This window comes from Schistocerca serialis, chromosome 5 (genome assembly GCF_023864345.2).
Source record: "Schistocerca serialis cubense isolate TAMUIC-IGC-003099 chromosome 5, iqSchSeri2.2, whole genome shotgun sequence".
Classification (NCBI taxonomy): Eukaryota; Metazoa; Arthropoda; class Insecta; order Orthoptera; family Acrididae; genus Schistocerca; species Schistocerca serialis.
In genome coordinates this window covers 469352645-469375298 of record NC_064642.1, presented here as the reverse complement: position 1 = coordinate 469375298, position 22654 = coordinate 469352645, and the positions used below count along the sequence as shown (strand labels likewise).

The 22654-nt window shown below is 41.0% G+C and overlaps 1 protein-coding gene across 1 annotated transcript in view; it reads left to right on the top strand.

The window, feature by feature from the left end:
* Positions 1 to 957: 957 nt before the first annotated feature.
* The window catches only part of LOC126481606 (uncharacterized), an 88997-nt gene continuing 67300 nt past the window's right edge, over positions 958 to 22654 (top strand). Inside the window, exon 1 of the mRNA XM_050105478.1 lies at positions 958 to 1190. Within this exon, the coding sequence (XP_049961435.1) occupies positions 1016 to 1190 (175 nt within the window). The 5' untranslated portion in view covers positions 958 to 1015. The remainder of the gene's footprint in view (positions 1191 to 22654) is intronic.

Sequence of the window (22654 nt, the reverse complement as noted above, 5' to 3'; positions counted from 1 at the left end):
CACACGCCGTACCTCGCGACCATAAGATTTTCTTGTCCTTCAGTGTCTCAGATTCTCACTAAACTTGTCTCGAAAATGCCACGGTGCAAATCGAGAGCAACCCCAGAGGCCGTTCACAGGTGATGCTTTCATATGGCATCATATTTTGGGGTAACTCATCACTGAGGAATGAAGTATTTATTGCACAACAGCGTGTAATCAGAATAATAGCTGGAGTCCACCCAAGATCATCCTGCAGACATTTATTTAAGGATCTAGGGATATTCACAGTAGCTTCTCAGTATATATACTCTCTTATGAAATTTGTTATTAACAACCAAACCCAATTCAAAAGTAATAGCAGTGTGCATAGCTACAATACTAGGAGAAAGGACGATCTTCACTATTCAAGATTAAATCTAACTTTGGCACAGAAAGGGGTGAATTATACTGGCACTAAAGTCTTTGGTCACTTACCAAATAGTATCAAAAGTCTGACAGATAACCAACAAGTATTTAAGAAGAAATTAAAAGAATTTCTGAATGACAACTCCTTCTACTCCATAGAGGAATTTTTAGATATAAATTAAGAAAAAAAAATAAAAAAAAATAAAATAAAAAAAATAAATAAAAAAAATAAAGTAAAAAATAAAGAAAAACAAAAAACACAAAAAATAAAGTTGTTATATTAACTTAAGTATGTTGTTAAATTAACCTAATTATGTCATGTATTGGAAAATTCGACTCGTTCCACATCGTTATGAAATATCGTATTCATGATCCATGGAACTAGTATTAATCTAATCTAATCTAATCTAATCTAATCTGATGCGTGGGGATAGTTCCAACACGAGGTCGACGGCCGTGCGTGGCGAGCCCGAAACCGGTCCGTAGCACTGCGCATGCGCGGCGGGAGGCCGTGTTGCGAGCGGCGCCGACGCCGAGGCCCCTCTGCGGATTGCCCGCCTACCGCTGCCGGCGTCGCTGCTTCGCCTCCTCCACTTCTTCCGCAGTGGAGCGTCAGAGTGCTCTGGAGATGGCAGCGCGACGAGTCCGAGCTCCCGGGATGTGGTCGCCACTGCTGGTGCTCCTCGTCGTGTTGGCCGCCGTGGCAGCCGCCGCCGGCGAGAGGGTGCCCCGAGCCGCCTTCGGCACGGCAGTCGGGGCCACCCGGCTGCGCCAGAACCAGACGCACACCACTCCCAGGCCAGGTACGCAATACTAAACACGCGTGCCGCTATGTCCGCGATTACAACTCAGCGGCCACGAGTCCAGCCACTCGCAATATTCACAGCTCTTCTACACGAGAAGGAGAGCAAAGTGTCTGCACTGTAACAGAAATAAGGTGAAGACCGTTAATAAGTGGTACGTACAGAGTAATACAATGGTTAATTGTGAAGGTACAGAATATTCGATAAAGAGCAGTATATTCCGATACGAATCTTGGAGATGCCTATTCAGTTCCAGTAGAAGAAGCTACAAGAGAGGCGTGCAGAACGGAGAACTCAGCCATTAAAATTCCAAGAGCTTACTTACTGTGAAGGGTAATTGCTTCTCCCCTCACACTGTTGTTGTTTATAAGCGTAAGCTTCCGTCGCCGTCGCCGCAGTCAATATTCTTCAGGGTATGTGAGCGCCATAGTTGGGCGCAAGACCGATAATCCATCAACGATAATGAATACATTTAACATTCCGAGTAACGATAATATTATCTTGGAACTCTTCCATTTGGTCCATGTGTGCATAGAAAAATAGTAATATTTCAAATTGAGTCCGCCTTGATGCAAACACCGTGTTATTTGTTTATTTCTTTATTACCCCAAACTAGTTTCGGCGACAAATATCACCATCATCAGTGGTTTCTTTTTATTCTTATGTATTGTATGCTACAGCATGTTTTAAGCTGTTATTGGCGCTGTTTGTGACATATTTTCTGTGCTCTTTTTCTGTTGCCGTCTTTTTATACTTAGCGAACATCATGTCATGTTCGTTGGTGTGTGGCTGCTTTTTACACAGAAAAACAAAACTTTTGCACTTTGTTTCTGATCCATAATATCGCATATGTCACAAACAGCGCCAATAATAGCTTAAAACATGCTGTAGCATACAATAAATAAGATTTTAAAAAACCACTGATGATGGTGATATTTGTCGCCGAAACTAGTTTGGGATAATAAAGAAATAAACAAATAACACGGTGTTTACATCAAGGCGGACTCAATTTGTGATATTACTATTCCGAGAAACGGATTAACTTTCAAGTTAATTTAAAAAGAAAAAGGAAAAAAATTAACGGACTCTTTAACTTCCGTTAACTCTCTCTGAGTTCGTTTAACGTCCGCTAGGTGTCTATTATTTGCGACAAAAAATGATGCCACACCGCCCACAAAAATCAAGTTCTACCCCTTTAAGATGACTTAGTTGTCTGCCTACGCCGGAGTGCACACGACTGCTGCAAACAATTGAGTACGAGTGAGAATAACTAGGTGTTGGTTGTTAATTAATCTTTGTTTAGTGAGTTCGCGTTAAGTAGTACTCTTTGTTAGTGAATTGACTGTGGGAAACTAAATCATGATATCTTATCCTAAAGCTCCACCTAATGAAAATCTGTGGCCGCATTTAGGTGATTACGTTAATTTTTGTATCCAGATAGTGAGAACAAATACTTTTATATTGTAAACTGTGGTTGCCTAAAAAATCACACATCGGGCCTTAACAGTTCGAAACAACACATAATGAGAGCACGTGAAACGCGATATGCATCGTTTCAAGAAACAGTGAACGCAGGGTTCGGCCGAGGAAAGCCAAAAAGAAAAATCGATCTTGACATTCAGATACCGACAGCGGGAGGAGAGGAGCAGTAATTTGGTTAAAAGCATACGCCAGACGATCGTTGGAGAGTCTTTTGATATTGCAGCAATTCGCAGCGGTTTGTCGAAAGGTAATGTGGACCTCTGCATAGTATACTTTTCTGTCCTATCCATGTCGTCGAACTGAAGTCGTTTGAGAAGATGATAAAAACCTTAAAACCTGTGTACCCCCGAGTGCTGCGGCCGAACTACTTCTTTTCTATGGTGAAAAACATTTTGTCACTTAAGCGAGCCTCGCTCTCCGATGAAAACTTTAACATGTTGATGTTCATGAAGGGAAATATGCACCTTACGCCATATACAGTCCGATTCTCTTATATTTTGATTATCCTGTGATGTAACATTGATAGTTAAATAATTACAAAACTAAATGATATACTTGGTTAATTTATCTTCGATATCCTACCTAAACATCCCCAACGAAAGCATTTTATTTAAGCAACGGTAATATGTGTGATTCAGTTGCTCATTTTACTTCACCAACAACATAAAGTTTACTATTACGAGCTAACGATTGACAAGCAACTTTAGCGTCCAGTAAATCTCCTGTAAAGTAAAGCTTCAACGTTTAACGAAGTTAACTTTGTTAGTAACGAATTGACGACTAGGTACGTTAACTTTCATATTAACGTTGCCAAACTATGGTGAACGTATTGTCAGTATCTGAAATTCTCCGACTCTTCAGCTACTGAGCAAATGGACTTCCTGAGGAAGACCATTTCAACAGTGGTCGGAACGTCGAAGAATTTTACATAACAGCAATGCGGTCTCAAACCCTGAATAATTTTATTGACATTTTTTGTTTTTGTCTTCAGTTCGAATATTGCTTTGATGCCGACCTCCACTCCATACTGCACTAGCCTCTTCATTTCTGCTTTACTATTGCAATCTACATGCTTTTGGACCAGCTGAATGTACTCAAGCCTTGGTCTTCCTCTACAATTTATATCCCATTACACTTCCGTTCACGAAAAAATTGGTGATTTCTTGATGCTTTAGGACGTTTCTTACTAACCTATTCCTTCTTTCAGTCAAGCCTGCACTAGCCTCTTCATTTCTGCTTTACTATTGCAATCTACATGCTTTTGGACCATCTGAATGCACTCAAGCCTTGGTCTTCCTCTACAATTTATATCACATTACACTTCCGTTCACGAAAAAATTGGTGATTTCTTGATGCTTTAGGACGTTTCTTACTAACCTATTCCTTCTATTAGTCAAGCTGCGCCATAAATTTCTTTCCTCCGCAATTCGCTTCAGAATTTCCACATTTGTTATCCGATCGACTCATCTAATCTTTAGCATTCTTCTGTGGTATCGCATTACAGAAGCTTCAATTGTCTTCCTGTGTGTACGATTTTATATTTGTTCACTTATGTGAAAGCCTACATTCCAGACAAATGGATTCAGAAAAACTTTCTAACATTTCAATCAATATTCTAGATTTCTTTTTCTCAGAAAAGTTTTTTGCTATTGCCACTCGGTATTTTATATCCTTTCCGTTTTGGCAATTATTTTTATGTCTGTCTCATACTTTTAGTCTATTATTACCTTATCTAATTCTCTCAGGATCACCTGATTTACGAGTAATTCGAGTACATTCCATTACCCTTGTTATTACTTTTGCTGATATTCATGTCGTAACCTCTTTTCAAGCCAGTATCAATTCCGTTCAATAGCTGTTCCAAGTCCTTTGCTGGCTTTGAGAGGATTTCAGTGTCATCGGTAAACCTCAAGCTTGTTTCATCCCCTCGAACTTAAATTTGCTTTGCAAATTTTCCTCCCACACATATCTCGCGAAATTAACATGATCGTAAAATTATATGCCTTATCATAAGATAATGAAATTTAATGCCGACAGGTAACTTAAGTCAAGGTGTCCTACCCAGCACTGATGTCCGTAATGCATCATAATCTTCTGAAGACGTGGAAATATGTTTCTCTAAAAGTCAATCTAAGTAGAAGGTCGAGATTTTTTGGTATGATTGTTATTGGAACAAATGTTTTTTTTTTTTTGGGCCTGTGTATCTTTTTAACGGCACATGAAAATAGAAATACAGTATTGACATCCCAGCTCCACGAGCCGCCACGCAGGGTATACCTGGTATACCTGAAACCTTCCCCCTTTCCGACTGTACGCAATAAGCAGTATTACAGGTACCCCCTGTATACTCCAGTTTATCTCTGAGGCTAATCTCGAGGTCATTGGGGTAGATTTTAAGGTTGTTTTTTTTTTGAGTAAGTCTTTACGAGTTGCTCAGCACCTGCTCTGTAACGTATCTCAGTGCTCTCTAGAATTTATACGACGTAATCGCGTTGATAGAATAAAACCGTAACGTGTCGAGGAGCTCTCATTTTTATTTTCAGTCTCGCTTTCACTGATTCAAGTAGTTCAAGATCCTAGACCGACTAACAATACTCAAAAAGTTTTCGAAGGAACTTTTTGTAAGTGGCGTCTATCGTGGGAGAACCACACTTGCTTTGCGTTTTCCCGATAAGTCTCATTCTGGCATGTCCCTGCTCTTACCTTTCTACATTTTTGTGCTCATTCAATCTTAAATATATCCGGACAGATACTCCAGGATACACGGTGATTATGACTCATTCTAGTTGCTGTACGGCGATTATTTAGCTCAACATTATCGTCTTTTAGTATATTTACTCGCCTTTCACTGTATTACCTCAAGTGGAAGTCAACTACCTTTGCATGAAAATCTGGTCATCTGCAAACTCTTGCTGTATTTTCTACGCCAAAAGCTACATTCCTTTCTGCCGCTGTCTCGCCATTAAGAGCGAGTTCTATTTAGTAGTAAGCCTACATTCCAATCTCATACCTGTTTCCATAAGTATGTAGCTTGTCTTCCATGCTAGACTCCGGAATTCTATCAAAGGATTTCAGAACAGGACAGTACCAACGTGAGCTCCGCTATCTGAAGCCTTCTTTTTCTCTTAAGGTTCAAATGCTTCAAGTGGCTCTGAGCACTGTGGGACTTAACATCCGAGATCATCAGTCCCCTAGACTTAGAACTACTTAAACCTAAGTAACCTAAGGACATCACACACATCCATGCCCGAGGCAGGATTCGAACCTGCGACCGTAGCAGCAGCGCGGTTCTGGACTGAAACGCCTACTACTGCTCGGGCACAGCGGCCGGCTTTCTCTTAAGGTGGTGATTGACCTACACATTTGCGCGTAATGCAACCGCGGCGAAAATTACATTACGTCGCCGGGCGGCACGGCGGCGTAAAACAATCGTTTCGAGCACTGTGGTCGCGGGAGCTCCGCATTTATGTGCAGTGAAGATGTCAGAAACGAAGTCGAATGTGGTTCTTTGATTTTACTGACTTACTCTTTAATTCACATGAAGACAAAAGTGAAACAATGTTCGGTCTTTAACGTGTGCGAAAGGAGAAACGAAGCAGGTGGTTTGCCGTTGATGAATATTCTGAAAAAACAAACGTTTACTGTACAGAAAAAAAAGTTATCACACGATCGATGCTTGCCTAATCCATTTTACTTAGAATAGAGGTATTCTTTGGCCTCCGAAAAAGGTCGTGATACCCGAGCACGGAATATTTTGTTGCGGTGTAACTCTCAAAACTGAGGTGGAATTTACTTTTTGCCATAAACTTGTTTACCACATTTTTGTTCTGAACAACCCTGTAACCAAGAGCATTAAAACTTAATTCCTTTTCAAGACAACTACATTATTTTGATAAATAAGAGAACCTACGTACACTACCAATACAGAAAATTACTAATCGCATTGTTTACCACCTCCTATCGAAAAATCTTATTTAATAAGTGAAATACTGTGAATGTCCTTGTAAATCCTTTATCATGTCATTTGTTTTTCATTGTATCTATTAATCTCTCCATGTACAATGCCGTCCGCACTAACCCTCCTCCCCTACTGCATCAGATGCTTCTTCGTTTATCAATAATAGTGCGACACCTATTCTGCACGTTCCATACTTATGTAAAACATTCAAAATTCTGTCGATCTAGATTAGTCTAACCTGTATCCTTCTTTACTCTAATCTCGACCTCTATCAAGTCCCTTCCTCAGCGGGTAGTAAACTTTACATACATCAAAAAAAGTTTCGCGTCACCTCTGTTCCCAGAACTCCTGAAGATAGAGGTTGACTGTGGATATTGCATCACGGACACAGTCCCTTTGACTGTTCGGAGATACCACTAAACCCGCCCAAAGATGTAAACAACCATGCATTAGCAGCGCCTACTAAACGGAGGGGGTCCGACAGCCCATCATATCCAGTCATTCCAGCAGGAGGGAGGTACACGGCTCGTGTTGTCTTTAGTTCAACCGTGCCTAGACGGTCAATACCGCAGTTCGATCGCGTCCGCATTGTTACTTTGTGCCAGGAAGAGATCTCAACAAGGGAAGCGTCCAGTCTACTCGGAGTGAACCAAAGAGATGTTGTTCGGACTTGAATGAGATACAGCGAGACAGGAACTGTTGATGACATGTTTCGCTGAAGCCGCCCAAGGGCTGCTACGGCAGTGGATGACCGCCACCTAAGGAATGGCTCGGAGGAACCCTGACAGCAACGCCACCATATTGACTAATGCTTTTCGTGCAGCCACAGGACGTCGTGTTACGACTCAAACTCAGTAGCCTGCATGAGACACAACTTCACTCCCGACGTCCATGGTGAGGTCCATCTTTGCAACCACGACACCATGCAGCGCGGTACAGATGGGCCCAACAACATTCCGCATGGACAGCTCAGGATTGGAATCACGTTCTCTTCACCGATGAGTGTTGCATATGCCTTCAACCAGACAGCAAGCAACCCGGTCAGGCTGAACGCCTTAAACACATTGTCCAGAGATTGCAGCTAGGTGGAGGTTCCCTGATATTTTGGGGTGGCATTAAGTGGGGCTGACGTACGCCGCTGGTGGTCACCGAAGGCGCCGTAACGGCTTTACGGTGCGTGAATCTCATCATCCGACCGATAGTACAAACATATCGGCAGCATATTGGCGAGGTAATCATCTTCATGGACGACAATTAACGTCCCCATCGTGCACATCTTGTGAATGACTTCCTTTAGGATAACGACATCGATCGACTAGAGTGGCCAGCATGTTCTCCAGACATGAACCCCTGAGGGATCTACGCCGAATCGTCGTTGAGGAGTGCGACAGTCTGGACCAACAGTGCCTTGATGAACTTGTGGATATTATGCAACGACGAATACAGGCATGCATCAATGCAAGAGGACGTGCTACTGGGTATTAGAGATACCGGTGTGTGCAGCAGTCTGGACAACCACCTCTGAAGGTCTCACTGTATGGTGGTACAACATGCAATGTGTGGTTTTCATGAGCAATAAAAAGGGCGTAAATGATGTTTGTATTGATCTCTATTCCAATTTTCGGTACAAGTTCCGGAACTCTCGGAACCGAGGTGTTGAAAAACTTTTTTTTATATGTGTAGAATTCGTCTAGCGCAACTGCTCATAAAATTAACAATGTTGAACATTTACTCGTCTTAATATGGGAACAGAATACAGTTTCCCAATTAAGTTCGTTTACGTGCGAGGAGAAAGTACTAATTAATAACTAAACATGATTATGCGTTTATCATTATATCGACAAGAAAGTCATTGGGTGACAAAGTGAATGTTGTGGCGCATCAAAAAAAATATTTTCCTTGCTTTTTTACCCATTATTTCATATAGTGTCATTCAGGGGATTCACACGATACCAGAGGCAGTACACTCGGACAGTGATCTGAACCCGAATCCTCTTCTCAGGGGACAATGAGAACCGAACTGATGTGATACGGCGAGAGAATTTTGTCTCCACGAACCTTATTTGTATCTGTAAAGCAGAGTAGCCACTTTATGTTTTGTGTCTCCGAAAACCCAAATACATACGTGAGAGATCTGAGATTACCGTTCGGTTATGTTAAGATTTTGTGGTATGTACATTTGAGACTCCTCTAATTTGGAAGTAAAACGCTCGTGAATGGGTCGAAGAAATACATCACCTTTAATAATATGATAATGTGACTATGATAATGTGACTTTATTCTTTTTCAGTGCCGTAGAGAAATATTTGCACGAAGCTGTCTGCTAGTAACAAACTTAGTTACTAGTTTCCTTATTCAACAAGTGGACAGGACGCATCTTAGACAGCATATCTATGTCGTTCTCATGAGTATCACATTTCATTAAGCGATGCTGTCTCAAAGGTCACCTTCGCTGACCAGCAGCTGCGTGACTAACACAAAATTACAGTAGTCTACGTGCCAATAAAGATAATGACCTTGAAGAAGTGAATACTGTATTGGACGCAACGTTCGACGCCGATAGTAAACTGTTAATATTTTTAGCCATTATAATCGTAAATAGAGTTGTTTTATAATAGCTGACAAACGACGACGCTCTTCCATCGTATGGCTCATATAAATGAATCTGTCAGTGATCAGTTACCCTTGTAGCATGTTCACCTCTCGTTACATGTGTACGTGTGCGTGTGTGTGTGTGTGTGTGTGTGTGTGTGTGTGTGTGTGTGTGTGTTTTATTTAAATTTTGTTCTTGTCATAATGAGGAGAAAGAACGGCAAGGATAGTAAACATTATCATGACACCGAAGAAAGGGTAGTTTAAGATATTAACGTTAGTTCAGTTAGCAAATGACAGATGTAGCCGAGTAAGGTTTCCTTCCTGCTACGTAAGGCTTTCGAACGTAGACACTTATTACCAGTTTTTTGAGTAAAACGGTTAACAATAGATTAAAAAAGCCCGTCAAGTATCTATAATATTATTGGTGGATTACTGAAATACTTCTCAGATAAAAGCCATCAAGAGATTAGCGTTATACGTAAATATATGTTGGAGATGAAATACCTTCCGCTGCAGCAGAGACACACGATAAAAATCAAGATAATTGATCGACCAGTTTGCGAAAACTATCGAAGAATAAACTTTTGGAAACCTACTACAAGATAAAGTTTACAATACTTGAAAGGGCAATCAGTAGAAGTGATGAAGTCATTTTGAAAGAAGAGGCATCAAAATTCATAAAGAGATTGGAGAAATTTACTGAAAAACGTAGTAAATACATATTATTATCGAGCCTCTAGCAAGAGATCGATTTTAGCAGCTCATTTCCGATGGCTAACACCCAAACGTCCAGACGTCAGACACTCAGATCGGTACCAAACGTTGTATGTCGATAGAGCTTCAACCAAAACTTCGATTTAGTTCGAAATATGTGCTATCGTCCAGCAGAACCGTAAACGTTAATTAAAAGTAACACCAGAACTACAAAGCACAGAAAAATCATATCTGTGAGCAACTAATGAGTATGAATTCCGTGGATGAGTTGACAGAGCATTAGGTTGTCGTACCAAGGATCCCGGGCTAATTCCTCTCTGATAACAATTTTTTTAACTGTTTACGAGTGAAACTATTACGTGGAAGAACATTTTTTTGACATGTAAAAAGACTTTTGGGGTTTGTAGAAGAATTGTTCTTTTGGCAGTCTGCTTTCGATTCGTTATTTGAAAGTAGCAAACCTAGAGAGTACATTTGTACAGAGAGGTGTGGTGTTCTGTCGGACTTGTGCGATAGAACAGACACCACTCGAGATGAAGCAGCTAGCGAATTTTTAGTTTCCCCGAATAAACATAAACAATGGGACAATAGAATAAAAAAAATTCATCACACGTGCGGAAGTATTAATAGTAACGACAATAATAATAATAATAATAATTACTGACTGCAGATGGCAACGCCGCGTACATTAGATGTGGGTGCTGCGGCTAGAGTCTCTTGTTTGTGCACATACAGAAAAATGGATCTGCAGTTGCTATCCAGTCTGCAAGACACAGGTACTGCTGTTGTGAGACATGAGTCCGAAACGTTGTTGACATTCTCGTCGAACTCTTGCATTGAGACTGTTGTGTACGTGCAACAATAGAAATAACTGAAGATGAGAGAAATCGTGCAGCATTCCTGCCGGACATCATTGATCAGTGGAATGCGTCGAACGTCACAGAAGAGGAAATATTAGATATGGATAAGCGCGCACAAGGTGGAGCGGAATCGTTAATTTATGACAAAGTGAATGAACTAGAGTGGATTTCTACGTTATCATCACCAGAAGAGTCCTCAGGCGACAGAAATGATGAAATACCACAGAAGGAGAAAACGGTTGTATTTTACTAAAGAAACGAGAAAATCAAACTGCCCAAATATTGGATTAATGTCAAAAAGCAGCCGAAGCCAAACCAAATATTTGCACATCGCACGATGTCTGCAATGAAAAATAGATTTCGCACTAGACGTCCTGCACGGTGTATGTTGTATGAAGTGGGAAAGTGAAGAGTTAATGTCTGTGAAGGAGAAGTACAAGCATATTACAATGCATGTGATGGAGACCTACAAACACCGCCACCAGGAAGAGCTATGTCTTCACGAGGTAGACATCAAACTGTGGGCGAAAACAAAAGCGAGACCGTTAAATTTCCCCAAGATTTAACGCTATTGACAGTTGGGTCTTGCACTGCAAGCCTAAAAACGACACTGGTAGCCGTAAATTCAAATCTTTTACTGTAGTGAATATGTACCACACCAGAAACGACATCCAGAAAATGATACAGGACTGGCAACATGCAGCTCGTGCACTATGACACCCTACACAGACGCAGATATCTACAACGCCTACGAAACTGGTTTCAGCAAGGAGATGTCTGTGGGCCACACTCTTGCAACTAGAGGTTCTAAAGATATTGTAGGGGTTGTACAGTCCGTTCACGCGAATACCCCTACGTACACGGTTATTCAATTGCTTCCTCAGACGGGCAAACTTCCACCAAAGATGCTTGTTGTCCTTCGAGAGTCTCGTTCTTTGAGAACTCATGCACGTCATTCCGTGTTCACAACTTTAAACTTAACTGTCCACTCTCACTCCTCCAGAAAAATGACCAAAGAACTGTTCACCAATTTTCTGCAAGAAGCGATAGTGGAACACATCAGCCGAGAGAAACTTTTGCTAATACTGGATTCTTACGGGCCCCACACAGACGCTAGAGTTCCTCGTGACCTGCACGTGCAAAATACCCTACCAGAAGACAAAATCACAATTCACATAATTCAAGCAAACACAACCTCCATTGGTCAACCCCTCGATCTTCATTTCTTCAGAATGTAAAAGCATATTATTCATAAAATATCCTATGCTGTTCGAGATTCGTTGGAAGAGATTAGTCTGCAACAACGGAGTTATCTTCTTAATCTGCAGTCCCTCACGTACAAACAGTTGTGTTCTCCACATTTCTATAATTCTCACCTTCACGGATGGCTAATGGCTAAACTCGTTGATGAGCCCCGACAATTCGGAACTTCGACAAAGTTCTGTTTCAGACTCGAGCTTTCACTCTGCAATGTACAGGGTGGATGCGCAACTGTGGGATTCATCTAACGTACTTCGTATACGAAAGTAATTTGCTTCACACACATCTACGTATGCAACCATTATTGTGAAGCCATTTGAGACATGGGACTTAGGAAGGACAGTATTTGGTGTGGACTGGGCCTTACTCAGTTACCGTTGGTTACTCAGTTTTTTAAAAAGGAAATCACGTACACTTTATTTGGAACCAATTGCAAATGAGGTTGACAATAAGGAATAATTATCAAATTTTACTGTTAAGACACAATGTCTAACAAAAATTTCTTAAAAAAAATGGTTCAAATGGCTCTGAGCACTATGGGACTCAACTGCTGAGGTTATTAGTCCCCTATAACTTAGAACCAGTTAAACCTAACTAACCTAAGGACAACACAAACATCCATGCCCGAGGCAGGATTCGAACCTGCGACCGTAGCGGTCTTGCGGTTCCAGACTGCAGCGCCTTTAACCGCACGGCCACTTCGGCCGGCAAAAATTTCTTAAAACAAATTGTATTCACAGCTGAAGGCCTTATTGACCAGATTTTCAAATTATTTGTTGGCTAAAGGCCTCAATAGTAATAACTCAAAAACAATTTAACAGCTGGAGGCCTGGATAGAAAATTCTTGAAAACAGTTAAACTTCTCCAAGAGATACTAAAATATTTTTAAAGAAAATTTTACTGTTGAGAGACAATATCTAATTAAAAATTCTTGAGACAAATTGCATTCATTGCTGAAGGCCTTATGACCAGAAATTCAAACTCTTTGTCGGCTGAAGGAATCCAATAGTAATAACTGAAAATTAAAATATTTAAAAAAAACAATTATCACACTCTAATCGAACCAAGAGAGAAGTGGGCCTCAGACAGTGCTCCAAGGATCGGCCTGAGAAAGTCACTCAACTTCGTAACCGATGAGACAGGCAGCCAAGAGTTGTATTCCTTAACCGGATGGCAACTCAAACTAGTGACTGTTTAAATGCAGGACCAACACTCTTGCAAAATCTACATAACGTCTGGTAACCAACACAATGATGGAATAATCCAGACAAGGCAGAACCGGCGGACAGCACTGCGTCTTCAGAATCCAGTGTTTAGAACATACAGAAGCAGAAGGAACCACTACTGCCAATGTAGTCCAAAATAACAAAATATCCGAACCACAACCAAGGAGGCTGTCGAGCTACATGCTTTACCTGACAGCAGCCGCAAGGGGAAGAAAAGTACACTGCCGCGAAAATCTGTTAACCTTCAGGGCAGGTAACTGGGGCGTTAGCGGCCACTGGGCAGAAAAATACCGCTGGTTGAACTTCATGAATAAACTCAAGGAATTCAATGATTAATAATAAGAAGTAGAAGATGTCTAATTATTTTTTTTCGCCAACTCTAAACATTCCACTTGTTGCTCTTCGTCTCAGCAACCCCGCGAGCAGCAATGCATGAACAAACGGCGTGATCTCAGAATAGTTGAGGTTTCACTACTGGGTTAATGTTCACTCAACTCAACGTCCTGGGTCCGGTGTACGACAAATTTGTGGCCCTCGCAACTACAGCCCCTCGATCCGGCAATTGCTGCGTGCTGCTAGCGCTCCCGGCATGCCTTCGCACTGCCGGACCTCCCACCAGCTCCGTCCCAACCAAACTACTGACACACCCGCCCCAGAAAACACTTAGCCTCCTTCCAAAGATAGTACCACGGTACTAGATGTCGATAAACGCTGCTGCTGCCACTTGCGGACAGACAATGCTAGCAAACATAGTGGCGCCAGTAAACAGAAGAAGAAAACGAGACGCCACTATTCCTATTACACGATGCCAACCTACCAACGGCACCAACACGAGCCGCACGTGGCTCACCATTGTCCCTGAATAACATTATTTTGTTTATTATTACTATTATTAGTTTCATTATGTATATTTTTACTATTATTATTATTATTATTATGGTTACTATTAATACCTCCGCACGAGTGATGCAATCGTTTCTGTCTGTTACTCTAGGTTATCCGTCTTGACCTGACTGCAATTTAATTAAAAAGATTTACACCAGACACGTTTCGGTTTTATTTATAAAGCATCTTCCGTGGTTATACTGCAAATTTGATGCATACGTTTTTTTACTTTTTTGGTTGTTTTAGGTTAAAAACAGCGTTTTGTTTATGAAGTTGGACTGCAAATTGCTTATGGTGTTTATTTACATGTTCTGTTCCTTCCCTCCTTGCTAGCAGCAGTTGGTGTTGAAAGGCTTCGTTTCACATTTGCTCTTGGCAGCTTTTACCCTTCTGCAGTATTTCCTTCCCTGCATTATTTACACTCCACTTTCTTAAATGTTTCTCATTCCGCTCTGCTACAGTGTTTGTGTATGTTCGCTTGGTTTCGTTCACGTTGTGTTGCCGACCTGTGAAACTACTGTGTGTTTTGTGTGTGTGTGTGTGTGTGTGTGTGTGTGTGTGATATTTTATATGTGTTAATGAAATTTTTGAAATTGTCTTGTATATAGGCAGAGCCGTGAGAGGAGTGGGGGTGGGTTGACTTTTTTTGTTGGTGGGTGGGGCGAAGAGCGGAGTTGGTCCTGGACGATGATTACAGGCTATAACCTGGGACGAGATGATAGTGGTAAATGGAGCCTGTGGTTATATATGTACATTTAATGTTATATTAAGTGGTCAATCAGTTTAAAGAGTGTGTGGTTTTTCTGATCATAGGAGTTGTTTCTTTTCTGTTACATTTTTTTGAATGAGATAGTTTCCTTGTAAGGTGAGGAGATGTTTTTGTTGTTGTTTACCCTCATGATTTCCATGCCCATGTCTCTGGCTATAATTTTATGTTGGTGTTGGTATAAGTGCTCTGCAAAAATTGAATGATTTGTCCTACACTTCCATGCTCTTACACGTTCTTTGTATCTGGTGTCAAATGTCCTCCTAGTTTGACTTATGTATCTTCCACCACCTGTATTGCATTTCAGTTGGTACAAGGGTTGAATGAAAAGTAATGCCTTCACCTTCGTTAATTTGGTTTGGATAGGAATATTTTAATAAATCAAAAGTAGAAATAACTCTTAGAATGTGATCTTTAATTACCAATATTCACTTTTCACATAATCGCCAGCCAGTTGGATACATTTCTGCCAACGATGAACAAGTTTTCTGAAGCCGTCACGGAAGAAGTCGACACTCTGTTTCCGCAACCACAGTCTCGCAGTTGTCTCAACGTCTTCATCAGAAGCATAATGATGTCCTCGCAGATCGTCTTTCATTACTGGTAACAGATGGAAGTCAGACGGTGCTAAAGCTGGACTGTATGGAGGATTCCGTACGGTGGTGAGATTCAGTCTGAAGTTCTGCTGTGGTGGCAAGTGAAGCGTGTCGTTTGCAAAGCAATAAAGTGACCCACACGTTCTTGTGCAATGCCGATTGTGCTTGCAATTTCTCTCTGAGTGATACCACGATCGTCCTGAATCATTCTGTCAACATTTTGCTTGTGAAAGTCTGTGGTTGCTGTCACTGGACGTCCAAATGTTTGTCACGCAGGTGAGATGTTCCCGCCTCAACAGCTTTAAACTTACTCGCCCAACGACACAGTACTCACATCAACACAATCACCATAAACTGCTTTCATTCTCTGATGAATCTCCTTTGTGGTGACACCTTCTGCTACCAAGAATTCAATGACTGCACGTTGCTTAAATCGTAGTGACCGACCGTCTGAGCAGGGTTTCATACATTACACTGTAACACCACAACCGTTCAATGCTAAGGTTTTCCGCCAACTGGAGCTGTAGAGTAGAGCTACGGAACAAGCCAGTACCTGCCGCATATCAATGCTGCCAACTGTTGAAGAGTTACGAAGCTGGAGGCATTTCTTATCAGTCGACCCTTGTATATTCCTGATTTCTGATGCTGATCAGTTTTTCCTACTGGTTTTGGGAATCATTTCTGAATTGAGTTGTTGGTTTAGTGGGCTATTTTTATGCCTAGATACAACCACAAATACACACACAGAATACCTAATTAAAAAAAAAAAGACTCGAAAACGAGCCTGAGACCACTGAACGATAGAGGCACAGGCTACCTAACAATCGTACATACAATACATCCGCCCGCGTCCGTGGTCGCGTGGTAGCGTTCTCGCTTCCCACGCCCGGGTTCCCGGGTTCGATTCCCGGCGGGGTCAGGGATTTTCTCTGCCTCGTGATGGCTGGGTGTTGTGTGATGTCCTTAGGTTAGTTAGGTTTAAGTAGTTCTAAGTTCTAGGGGACTGATGACCATAGAAGTTAAGTCCCATAGTGCTCAGAGCCATTTTTGAACAATACATCCAAGACTTATTAACTGAGAAACGACCACCTGATGATGGAAGCATAATACTCCGGACAGAAAGTATACGGTAAATTTTGTAACTGATGGCAGTCATTCGCATGTTGAATGATTTATTACATTCACGAACGTTTTTCGTTGCTTTCGAAGAGCATACGCTTGCGAAATATTTTTTTTCACAGCAGTTTCACGTTTTAAGAGTGCTGATGTTGAAAAAGACATACTTAAATGAGTCACTAAATGACTCTTTGTAACTCGTGGAATTCGCGCCCGCCGGCCGGAGTGGCCGTGCGGTTCTAGGCGCTACAGTCTGCAACCGCGAGACCGCTACGGTCGCAAGTTCGAATCCTGCCTCGGGCATGGATGTGTGTGATGTCCTTAGGTTAGTTAGGTTTGAGTAGTTCTAAGTTCTAGGGGACTGATGACCTCAGTAGTTAAGTCCCATAGTGCTCAGAGCCATTTGAACCATTTGAACCAATTCGCGCCCTTTTCTACAGAGTTTCCAGCCAACAGGCACATAATTCATTTTGCATATATGCGAGGGCAAAAGTTAATCCATTAAATCCATCTGTTATACTTTCTTGAATCAATTCAGAACAAATTAACGGACATCGATGTTACCGACTACCCCTCTCCAAATTTCAGTAAATAACTTCGCTTATCTGGTTGCTATATTTTACATAACCTTCTCAGGGCGTACTATCTTATATTCGTTTCTACTCTGTGCTTTCTCCAGCTTCAGTACTGCTTCTAAAACAACGTTCGCAGGTAGTAAACTTTATATTACAGATTTACTCCTGGTTTCGCAACGGACATTTTACCTTCACAGCTCTAATTACGCTAGTATAACGCCAATCTGAAACCGTAAATCAGATGTTGCTGTCTTACCTGATCTTGACCATCCACTTTACTGCTCAACAGATAGCTTCCGCCAGATAATACGAAAGGTCTCGCTCCTTTTTTTATTTTTGCACTGACTTAACACGCGACTTACCACACATTCGTGCAACGCATTCTTAATTTGCCGTCCCGTTATCGTCTGCCGCTTCACTCAGGAGAAAATCAACCGGAAGCTTATTGCATCAACCAGGCAGTTTCCATACATTCGTACATATGAATAGGACTTTCACTTCACCAGGAACTTCAATGAAGCAGTCGTTTTCTGACAGACATGGCATCGATATCTGACTGCGATAACGCTGACATTTGGTATATCTTTTACAATCTTATTTTGGTACCTCAGAATCTACGTTTCCCGAGCTGTACTGTGACGAAACTAAGTATCAGGCTGATACTATTCATTATTTTTGAATACACTGTGGGAGTATGCAGTGATCAGTGTTATTAAAAATATTTAATATCAAAAACAGTCTTGATCACAAATTATTTATTCCGGTGACCGGTTTCGACTAAACTGTGGCCATCTTCAGACCAATGAGTAAGAACCTCCTCTGATTTACCACCAGAAGGAGGTTCTTACTCATTGGTCGGAAGATGACCACAGTTTAGTCGAAACCGGTCACCGGAGTAAATAATTTGTGATCAAGACTGTTTCTTATAGTAAATATTTGACATTATTCAGTTTATATTCCTAGTTTGGACGCTAGCAATGGAACACTCATGAGAAATTAATTACTGATTCAACTTCTTTATTCTATCATTTTAATAACACAGATTTACGTATTTACGCAGCATTACAGTTTGATAACGGCACTGCAGACTTTTCTCTGCGTTCGCCACTTTCTAGATCACTTGTATCGAGTAAAGAGACACAGCTAGAAGTATTATTTCAGTTTTTTAGGCATAATGTGCACCATATGACCTATGTTTGCTACGTTAGGTACTTAAACTGAGCCGCATAGTGCTCAGTTGAACAGTCTGGACCATCGACAAGGAGGACGAAGAATTTTATTGCCGAATGCATTCAAGGTCCCGTTTCGAATCACGGAACTATATAACAGCCACTTTGTAATTTTATCTATGTAGTGCACTGGCCTCTTATTGAAAGTCTGAATATTACATACCTCGTGTCATAAAGAGGATATGTATTGGAGTGTAATTAGCTGATTTAATGCCTGGGAAAATTAAGTGCAAAATATGCCAAATTTTCCTACATGGGAAAATGCGTAAGACTTTGAAGAGGCCTAAAAGTGAAATTCTAGATAACACTTTGTTGATGTGGTCTGAGCAGCAGTGAAGAAAAGGAATCCCGTTTTGTCGTCCAACAATAACGAAAAGACAGTTTTTTCTATGCAAGTTAGATGGAGAGAATGAAGATGAAAAGTTTACAACGAGTGTACGCTCGCTACATCAGTAGAAAATAACTATATGGGATTCGAAATGCAATTATTTTCAGCGTGAAACTGTCTGATGACGAAGCAGGTGCCAATGAATTTGTTCCGAAATTTGAAAAGTCAGCTAAAGAACTTAAGCTGATCTGAACAAACATATAACATTCAAAAGCCTCTCTTGAATTACAAAATACTCTCTACAAGAATTCTTGCTTCTCAAAATGAGTCAGTTGTGTGTCATTGCAGTAATGTAACAAGGTATGTACAGTTGTTAAACTTTCACTCACTGTAGCAAAATCCGACCGTACGATACAGGCGTATTTTATAGTACATTCACTACTGTACATTAGATTTTAGTGCAAGTTTTTTTAGTGTGTCGACGTTTTATTTTGGGTTTCACTTTTTTCCATGTGAAAATTATTGTTTTACTGTACTGTATTTGCGATTTTACAGATCAATAAAAGTATTCCTCTGATAATCCTGCATTTATGCGTTCCTGTCATGACCGTGGTTCCAAAGGGAACGGTTTAGGGAGGTTCTATTGGATCTTTAAAAACAGTGCATGGCTACTGCACGTAGCGGAAACTCGTCGCGATGAAGTAAGTATCCTAGGAATGCAGCTGGGCATGTTTACTATTTAAGAGTCGGCTAACCCAATGGAAGTTGTAAGATATTAGAGACCTCAAAATGTATGTTAGATCGAGAATACATAACTTTTATTGAACTTTATCAAGTGAATAATTGACCTTGAGTAATACAGAGCAAGGTTCTGAAAAATTGTAGCAAACTAAAATAAAATGAATTTAAAATCCGCGGGATTCGCATTTAATTGGAAGACGGCAGGAAGCAAAAATGAATAATCAGGGTAACTATCATGATCAAGATAAATGAGACAGATATTTCATATAGATAATAGAGCATTCATGATGTATAACCAAATGAGTTAAACGTGAGCAGCTCAGAAGATGGATTGCGTCACCGCCTGAGTGAAACGTATATTATTCGAGTACAGCGGGAGGATGCGCATCAGCATCATACGAGAGCCAGGAAGCGAAATTCTCACAACCTAAGTTCTCTCCTAAACATGTGTAACTTTCAAGGAGGGTAATGCTGCTACGAATCTAACGAACGAATTTGTTCTGTTTTCTAGATAAAAACATGGGAAAGAGGTAGAAACTTCCCCTTCAAACCTTGCAAAAAGCATCCGGTTGTTAGTGTTTTCGAACATTCTCTCTCCATTGCTCAGTACCGTTCGCACTACCCCTGGTGGCGAAGGCGTTACTTTTGTTGGACAGTCCGTAATTTTGCTGTGAAGCAGCGAACTCTCTCACACTATGGAAACGCCATAAGGAGGGTCTTCTTTGATGTGTGGATATGACGATTAAAAACGCCAGGTTTCACCCTCAAGCACCCTCAGGGCAAAACTGTGGGGGACCGAAAGCATCATGCCTGTAGCAAGCAGATTAGGGTCAGGGACTGTCCACAGTATGCATTTCGGAAAACTGGACTGTTTCTTTGAAAACTGGCTCCCACTCAGGAGATTTCATTCTCTGCTTCTGAGATACCGTGTAAAGTCTTCTCCCGACAGTACTTGACTGCCAAGCCCTAAGGATCCAGTCCCTTCTGGCGTGAAATCGAATACTTCCCACTCCCAGCAAAATGTACCAAGCTCACACAATATGTTATTACAAAATTGCGAAGCGACGTGTGACAGTCATGAAACTTCCTGGCAGATTAAAACTGTGTGCAGGACCAAGACTCGAACTCGGGACTTTGCCTTTCGCTTGCAAGTGCTCTACCAACATTTTTTTCTTTTTTTTATTTCATTATTTTTCTACATTGTTCGTTGATTTGTCCGTTGCGGACGTCCGATGACAGCCGTTTAGTTTGCTCCTTGATCCGTTCACTCAGCTTTTTTTTTATTACAGAGGGTAGCTAACCCTCTGACCAAACACGCTGAGCTACCATGCCGGCGCCAACTGAACATATTGCGGGGACATGGCTTAGCCACGGCCTGGGGGATGTTTCCAGAATGACATTTTCACTCTGCAGCGAAGTGTGCGCTAATATGAAACTTTCTGGCAGATTAAAACTTATGTGAAATTTGAAAGGTAATAGACGAGGTACTTGAGGAATTGAAGCTGTGAGAACGGGTGGTGAGTCGTGCTTGGGTAGCTCAGTTGAACGCCGGCACGGTAGCTCAGCGTTAAAAAAAAACTGAGTCAAGGCATCAACGATCAACTTGAAGGGAAGTCTCGTGACGTCCGCCCAGACCAAACGTAACGAACTATAACGAACAAAATGAGAAAAAAAAGTTGGTAGAGCACTTGCCCGCAAAAGGCAAAGGTCTCGAGTTCGAGTCTTGGTCCTGCATACGGTTTTAATCTGCCAGGAAGTTTCATATCAGCGCACACTCCGTTGCAGAGTGAAAATCTCATTCTTGTGTGACAGTCATGTTACAAACTTTATGTTTATTGTACATTGAGACCTGCTCATCTAACATATTCACGATACCCTATATGGTATTATTGTGACCTGTCGAATCATTTTATTTTCGGTGAGTTTGTAAAAAAAAAAAAAAAAAAAAAAAAAAGTAGATAAAGTTTTCTGTTTCATTGTTGGCAAAGACATCAGGTCTATTTCCTTTAATTGCTTTGTCCACGAAGCTCAACATTTTGCAATAAACACCAATGCAATCGAAAACACAATGCAGATCTATGTACGCAGTACTTTGAACTGAATTTTTTGCGAACGAACTTTCTTCTTTTCTTCTTTGGTGTATCTGCCTTATGACAGGTTTCACCTGGAGGCCCACCACCGTGCCCTATTCGGAGCATCTTACTTCATCTGTTTATACGTTCGTCGTCGTCTAATGTTATCTTTTCATTTCTCTTCCTACCTTTTCCTCTCATTCCTTCTACTGTTCCCTCTATAATTCTTTGCTGCAGACAATTTCGACGCAGTTTGCGTCCCAGTCAAGATTTTTGCCTTTTTCTGAACACTCCTAATAAACTTTTTTTTCTTCTTTCATTTCTTCTTCATTCTTAAGTCTGTCAGTCCACTTCACTTGAAGCATTCTTCTCCGTTGACACTTATCAAAACTTTCTCAATATCTTTCTTCTTTCTTTTTAACTGACCATGACTCACTGCTGTATAATACAGCACTCTAAACATACCATTTATCAGATACTTTCTTCAGCCCCATTGGAATTCTTCTACATGTTAGTAACTGCTTCACCGTTTCAAATACTCTGTCTCATAAATCCTCCTTATTTCTATTGTACAGCTTCTGTTCCGTGGCAGACTTCCCAGATAACGAAAGGATTTTCTTGTTTTACCTTTTTTCCCCGTCTAAGAATATTTGGGGCTTCCTTCTTACTTATTCCCATCGGCTTTGTCTCTCCCATATTTATCTTTATCACAGTCTCCTGACCCCTTCTTGCAATACTTCTCAACATCCGCTGCAGATCTTCTGATTAGCTTTGCTTGATCATCCAAGTTTTTTGCAGTCGTCATTCTTTCACCTCCAATTGCAATGCCTCTTGTGTCCTTTACAGTATTACCTATCAGTTGTTCTCCACGTATAGACTGAACAGCTTAGGTGACAGCGAGGGTCCCTGTCAATAAATTTAAAAATTTCACTGTACTCCTGGAGGGTGCTTATTGCGATAAGAATAGGGCGATTAATTTATTTAGCTTTATTGTTTCCTGAGTGCAAATCCGAACACATATTTGAATTTTAAATGAATAAAATAATTATTTAAATAAAAGT